General features: G+C 36.3%; 1 protein-coding gene across 1 annotated transcript; it reads left to right on the forward strand.

Moving 5' to 3' along the window:
- Nucleotides 1–285: 285 nt before the first annotated feature.
- On the forward strand, nt 286–4,292 carry LOC120337703 (uncharacterized). Its single transcript, XM_039405579.2, has 5 exons — nt 286–1,124; nt 2,139–2,229; nt 2,418–2,541; nt 3,088–3,268; nt 3,775–4,292. The coding sequence occupies exons 1-5, from the start codon at nt 293–295 to the stop codon at nt 3,888–3,890; spliced, it is 1,344 nt and encodes a 447-aa protein (XP_039261513.2). The 5' UTR covers nt 286–292; the 3' UTR covers nt 3,891–4,292.
- Nucleotides 4,293–8,096: the final 3,804 nt, after the last annotated feature.

Consider the following 8,096-nt stretch of genomic DNA (forward strand, 5'->3'; position numbering starts at 1 on the left):
CATACGAGTGAAATAATGTAAGAAATTTTCTAAATCATTAGTTAAGCTTAAAACTTGTAGTTATAGTGAGATTTTGTTCGGAAGTCGCTGTAAAAGCAGACTAGAAGCGACTACACAATTAAAACTTTAATTCAATTAGTCTCAAACAACACATTTTCCCCAAAACCGAGAAGAACAAACGCAAAAATCATTTATGACAGCACCTAGAACCAGAGAAAAAATTTCATCTTGAATTTCTGATTTAATCATATTTTTAATCGTTTAACAGTCCGTAATAGCGTAAGTTTTAAAAATGTCGGAAATAGAAACAAATCATAATGATGAAATTGAGCATGCAAGCATCAAAATGATAAAAGTTGAGCCTAATTTGTCTGAGGTATCATCAGAAGAAAGCGACGAATCTACGGATCGCAACGATAGAAGCGGGGATGATACGACAAGATCAAAACCTGCGAATTCAAGTAGCTTTTCCATTGACAATTTATTAGGATTGAAGCGATCTTCACAAATGGAAGAAATTGCGGTGCCAGAAAAACGTCTCCGCTTGAATCAAGTCCCTTACCCCTTCTTTCCCCCAATGGCCCCAATCTCTCCACCGGAGAAACTACCAGAATCGGACGAATCTGAAAGCGATGGACAAGCCCAACCACAGAACCTTACATCTTTTCAATCGCTTCCCGGGCGCATGAATCGTTTACCCCCATTTATGGATCCAAACATTGCATTAGCCATGTCTTTATCAAATCCTCCTTTACTTCATTCGGACATTAGAAATCAAAATTTTTCAGCAATGCTTTATCACCAAAGACAATTCCAGGATTTTAATCCGCCCGGATTGGAGCGTGTTAGCAATCCAGCAAGTGCATACTTCAATTTTATCCGAAATAACATTCAAAATGCAAATATAAAGCATGACGATTTTGCAAGTCAGTATCACAAATTACAGAATATTATATTGCTTCATCAACGAATGCAAAGGCAATGTGAACATCGTGAGCAGTCAGTATCCACGAAGTTGGAAAACTCACAATTTTTGGGAAGCTACCTCGACCGTTCAAAATGCAATCGCCGGCAGTCGTCCAATTCACCTAAAAGTACAACCGAAAAGTCAAATTCAAGCGAAGGTAAGAAAAAGTGAATCCAAGCAACGTTTTTTTTTAGAATCCATACTCTGATGATTCTGTCTGCCATCGGGTCATGATAAATATGTATGTTTTATGCGTTTTATCGAGCCTATCCCAGAATTATTCTAACGAAATGAGGACCTGCAGATGGCGATTGAGTCATATACTAATCGCTTTCCCTAACTGTCTATCGTGTTTATAAGCCTGCTCTCGTTCGTGTGTGTTTGAGTAAATTTGTTTTATAAAGGTTTTATGGTCTCCCATTTAAATTGTAGTTTTTGTTTTGTGCAAAAACTATTATTGCGCGAACCTTTAGGACAAGTTCCTGAATTATATAATCTTCAACAGAATTGGTAATTAAAAAGGGTTTTAGAGCGAACTGGTTTAGACAATGATGTTGGAAACATTTAGATTCCCATAGGTTTCATTCAATCATGATGTGCGATTTTCCACCTAATTGAACCAAACTATCAAAGTCTGATCAGCGTAACATGTTACTTTTTTAATTCCCACGAAATACAAGTGTAATTCATTGTGAAATTAATTAATTAATTACCCAGAAAATGTTCAGCATTTCCCAACGGACGCGAACAACGTTTTCTCTCGCAAAGTTATCACTTGACCTTCGCTTCATCATGCTTATTGGGCAGGATAGCGTGTGCAATTAGCCGTGATATAACAACGCACAAATTGTTATCGGCTGTGTCTTTGCGTTTTGAATTTCTCTCTGTCGTTCTCTTTTATTCATCTCTCCAGTATATTATTCCTTTGTAGTCGATCGATTCACTGTCTCCACAAATCTGAATAATACGGTTATTACTTACCTGTTAAACTGGGATAAATGGAATTACCATTAACCATCCAAAATAATTCTTCAATTTACACGATAATCGTGGATTACATACTTATTACTAAATTTATAGATTTCTGCATGACAAGTCGAAAATTGAGCGGTGTTATACCGTGTTTCAAATTTACCATGCTAAATATTTCAAGAGTGTTTTCAAATTTTAGATTGCACGAACGAGAAACCCATACATTCCAAATCAGAAGACAAGCATTCAAAGCCAATGTCTCTTGAATTAGAAAGGAAAAGAAGAAACAGGTAAGACCAAAAGTTTCTTTGGCTGTCGTCATATCTACTCGATTAAAATAAATTTGTCAAGTCTGTGGCGCAAGAACAGACGAAATCGCTTACTCAATGCTACCACGCAAACACTATTAAGATTGTCTAGATTAGAAACACGCAAATATAAATAATCAACACGATGATATAAAACCTTCATAATTCAGAACGATATTTACCAGCGAGCAAGTTGAAGAACTGGAAGCAGCTTTCAAGAAAGCGCATTATCCAGATGTCGCAGAAAGAGAAAAGCTGGCTGAAACTACAAAATTGGAAGAGGACAGAATACAGGTGAGATTTTTTACATCAATAAAACGTTTCACTGCTATGCCATGTTATTGCAACAACATTTCAGCAAGGTTCAAATATAAATAAGGACACAAAAGTCGGGGAATAGGTACCGGTAATGCCGTATCTGAGTAGCGTTTCTGAAAATATAGGTGGCCAAGAGTGACGGAATAAAGTGTTCCAAGATGTCATAAAATGTGTTCCCATGAATTAAATAAAACGGTAAAATCTCGAGGAAATTATCAAGTTTCATGGAGACTCAAGTCAAAAAAGGAAAAGCAATAACACTTTCAGCGACATCTTGTAGCATTAAGTACCAAAAATCTGCATTCGATTAGAATTGGTCAATTAGAAACGATATTTTTCCAACAAGACGAACAACCACGGCAATTCAGAAAAACGATCCATAGGTTCACTCCTAATCAACATCTTTGAATGCGAGTCGGTCGAGGCATAAATATATGACTTTCACCTTCACGTATGACATTGAAAAATAAGTCTTTAAGCAACGAGACTATTAAATGATATATGTATTTAATGTAATTTCAGGTGTGGTTTCAAAACAGAAGAGCGAAATGGAGAAAGCAAGAAAACCAGTGGGGACATAGCAGCATAATGGCGGAGTATGGGCTTTACGGCGCAATGGTGCGACACTCGATTCCACTTCCGCAAAGTGTGATTAACACCAAAGATAGCTTCAAAAACAGAGCATTCACTCCGTGGTTATTAGGTAAGAACCTGATATATATGTTATGAAAAAGCGCATTTATCTGACATTCGAACACTAAGGTCAAATGACTAATATGGCTACCGCGTTGTCTGCAAAATTGCAGCCAAATTTAAAAGAATTGTACCGAATGTCAATGAGAATTGTAATGAATTTTATAATGCGTCGTTTCCGCCAGATATAGAAATGCAGCAAAACTTGGGGTTACATTTCCGGGCAATGCCAGAGTGAAAGAAACCGTAAAAATGAAACCATGTACCGTCTTTGATTGCTAAACATTTGATTTAAGGGTTCCGTTATTTCCGGAGAGAAGCGATTTTTCCTCGATAACAACCACAACAATAGGAATTTTGTCGAATTATCCTTATATAGATACAGTTCGTTACTAAATATACAATTTATATTTAATCTAAAATAGCAACATTCACTTTAAAATCCATGGAGCAGATTAGATATTTACATGTTTACAACAATTCAACTTTTCAAGATCGATGTTATTTTTATTTTAGAAATGCATAACAAATCACTCCAGAATAATGCGAAAGCAGCAGCAAAGCAGTACGAGGAAAACATGACTGCATGTGATGTAAACAGGAACGAAATCAAACATGGGATTCCACATTGATGAATGCTGATGTCAACCTGAGAAAATGCTCATATTTTCAACCCACGGAGACATTTTCCGTCTACGAGTGAAAAGCATGAAAGTCATCTCGCAACCATACGGCTAGAGCTGGCAGCGATATCAGTTAATATGACGCATCAACTGGTCGAAATCTGTTTTGGTGGCCATTTCCAGTGCGGCAATAAAGTCTGATAAAGAAGGGTTATTATTCACAACCAGCATTTCAGAATTTTGCACTGTTGCTATTTCATGTTCCTTGTCAATTTGGATTTGTCGTAATGAACATTATGTATTGTTATTTATACAGAGTTACAAATTCACGCATTAAAAGTTGTATTGAGACAAAATGTTTATTACATGTAAAACAACGTAACGCAAAATAAACTAATAACAGTCTGTCGTTTCCAACGTGTCGTGTATTTAATGGATGTGCATTTTACACCCAACCCAGCAATCAGTATTCCAGAGCCTATACGAACACTTCTTGCACCCCTGGTTAAAAGTCCCTACCACAAGACCAGTACTTTGAAGTTCCCAATGTTCGATGGTGCGACAATTTATGTCACGGGTCGCTCAAGTCTTGAGTCAAGTCCGAGTCACAGCGAAAAGTTAAAATGCCAATTCCAGTCGAAGTAAAAGTTCGAATCGTAGGAGATTTCATAAATAATTATTCTCATAAATAAATATGAGTCGAACTGACGACATTACGGCATGTCGAGTAGGCTTCTCTTATTATCGCGGTCATTCGCTACATTGCTTCCCTGCGCAGGAGGGGGAAAATATTTATAAAGTAAATGCACATGAGAACTAGTATCCTGAATAAAGAAATGAATGGAACATATAAAGAAATTGTTTACACATCAATATAAAATAAAATATTACGTCAGCCCCCCATAGAGATATAAGAATAATAAATAGGATTAATGTTAGATGATCGGCAAGGGGCTCGTATTCTAGCGCGGTTGTTCCCAACCTTTCCACCCTGGCGGACCGGTAAAACTAAATTAAATGTACTCGCGGATCGGGAAAACAATGAAATGACCGTAACAGAAAAGAATAACATATATATATATATTTGCGTAATATAATGCAATGTCGGGCACTCAATATGATCCTAGACAAAAAGGCACACTCAAAAACATTTCAAACGAAGAAAACTATTAAATAATGTTGCAAAATTTGAATGGGTGAAGCATAAAATAATAACATCTATTTGCGTAATGAAATGCAGTGCTGCGCATTCATTATGCGTAAGAAAGGCACGCATAAAACATCGCACATAAAAAAAAAGATGTACACGCTAAATCATGTACGAACACAATTAACTCTATGGACAATTTTTCTGCTGTTTTGTTTCCAATATATATATAGGATTACAAACGAGGCCTCAAAGAAGTTTCTGCAACACGTAGCTCAGCGACGTGCAGCCGATTTGTCTGCTTCGTTTTAATTAAAGCTAGTGATGAAAATGTTTTTTTTTGCATAACGCAGTAACTGGTTGAAAATACGGGCAATAGTTTGATTGCTCGGTTAGGCTACTTAGCAATGGGTATTCGTTATCAAGAGATATCCGAAATTGAGACAGTGATTCTTTTTTAAATCTTGACCGTAAAATAGAATCACAATTTTTAATCAAGCGTTTTCTTTTTTCCATCGGGTTCATCATAATAATCCCTCTGCAGTTGATCGACGCCTCAAACTAAATGAATTTACTTTAGAATGACAAAGTCGTCGGTAACTTGGCACCGGGCTCAAAATCCTACTGTGTCTGCTCAAAATACTGCGAAAGATCTCTGCGGCCCATGCTTTTTTGCGTGTCTCGTGACCACCTACAGGGTCACATCAAGTTCATATCTTACTAGAATATCATACTGTTCTTGACTGTTTTTTTGGTTCAAACAAAGAAATATGCATGAAGTTTTATATGGATGGTCATACTATTCAGAAAAAATACGCAGAATAAAAAAGCACGCGTGCAGATTTTTTGGTTTCTGAATCTTGCGAGATTTGATGGAGCGCATTCGCGATGAATCGGAGCTGAGAAAGCGAAAAGTGTGACCACTCGGTGCCGCACTATGACGGCGGCAGAGAAATTGCGTAATAAACCAACGCAACATCGTCTTCGGCAAAGTGACCCTTTGGTCTTCGGTAAAGCGATTAAGACGGCATAAAAACAACAAAACAACGAAATTTCTTGCTGACCTGCAAAAAAGCATCCGCTGACTGGCGGTTGGGAACCACTAATCAAGCGGATATATATATATATATATATAGTTTGCATAATATCCGTTTGTACATGCATGTACACAATTTGAACCAACGCCAGTCACGATAAAGACATTTTCTCGAGTCTCGAGGACTAATAATAAGTTACTACAGTCCGAATCGAATCAGGTCAAACTCGCGTCTCACCAACACTGCATGAAATGATGAAGAATGACCATTGGTCAGGATAGAACTAGATGTCGGAATGATCACAAAATACGTTATTAAATATATATGACAAATCTAGAAATTCAACAGATGCTCTTCTACAGATATTTGCTCAAGTTCACTAACGCTAAAACCAATCTTTAAGTTAGCAGAAGAAGCAGCAATAACAATATCAAACTAAATTTGTGAATTCTTTATGCAACCTCTGCGTGATAAAAACGTATAATCATATTTCTATCAAATACAAGAAATTAAAGGATCAATATATGTAGGTCTGCAACATGCAGTAACAAATAATTATAACTTTCTGCAATAATTATAAATCTTTTGCAACTTCAAACCCCACCTGTAAGCGCGATACATCAGTCATTGGAAAACTTGGATATGACATGTCTGCCTGTTATGTAGCGCAGTGATTTTCAACCTTTTTTGTACCGCGGAACACTTTTTTTATTCTAAAATTGTGGCGGAATACCAAATCAGATTTTTGGAAATAAACTATATTATGCAATTAACTGACATCGATCATTTCGGAATAAAATAAATCAACGAAATTAATAATATAGCTTGTCAACTTCAGCTGGAGAAGACGTTACACATTCCGATTCAGAGCTAAAGTACGGTACAAATAAATCATTTTGCGAGTTTGCTTATGCTTACTATGATGAGCTAGGAACAGAAATGGTATTTTAATGTGATATCTGGGCCTGTTTCGATGAGTTTCAATATTTTATTCTGGCTAGAATTTAAGAGGGACAAACACGCAGATCTTTCTCAACGACTCCTATTTTCTGGTGTTTTTTATATTCTTATGGCGGCCAATAAAAGGGTGGGCAAATCGAACATTTTTTTTGGAATCAAATAATTCGAATATTCTTAACAAATACCGAATAGTCCAATGACGAATATTTTTTATACACAACAGGGTCCAGAACGTCGGAGGTCGATTTGGAAATTAACAGAAACATTGAAAATCGGCAACAAAGCGATTTTTACTGGTTAATTTTGTCGTAATCGCTGATATTTAGTCCCCCTGAACGTTTCCATATTCCCGCCCTTTGTTCTTTTGCTATTTTAATATTTTTACAACTATTTTAATTTCTGTGGGTCGGCGGAGATCGAAGTTTCATATTATTGGCATACTTATGAGTTCACATCGGCGACAGATTTTAATTACTTTAAGGAGTGATTTCAAAGCCAAATTAATTGTATTCTGATATTTATCTTTTGCGCCGACTCTGATCTAACTTATCGTCGTTTGCAAATTAAACGTCCCAGTTTTGGGCAAATAATATTATCATTATCGTCAACGGGATGCACACATTTATTAAGACGACAATTGACTTTCTTAGGCTTAGTGGTATTTTCGAAATAAATCAATTTGATACTGTGATTAGATAAATCTGCAAAGCTGTGATTGCGTGAATCATGAATGTTGATTTAAAATCTGAAATAAAGGCATTTCTACGTGGTCGTTAGGCAGTACTCTTGAACGATATCTTATATACGCGACCTGATAGCAAAAAAAATGTAAACAATTTTGTGCCCAAGTGCTTTTGTGCCTAGTAGAAGGGAAGACGATGATTATATTTATTCACCTCAAGTTTACGATTTATTTTTCAACAAAATCAATACTCCGACCATTATCATAGCTAATATCGTTACCGAGAAATTCACAATTGTATTTACGGAATTTGCAAATTCAACACTTCACTTGACGATTTTGATGATGCCACGCCTTAATTATTACTGCAAGAAAAGCTTAAAAATGCA

This window comes from Styela clava, chromosome 10 (genome assembly GCF_964204865.1).
Source record: "Styela clava chromosome 10, kaStyClav1.hap1.2, whole genome shotgun sequence".
Taxonomy (NCBI): Eukaryota; Metazoa; Chordata; class Ascidiacea; order Stolidobranchia; family Styelidae; genus Styela; species Styela clava.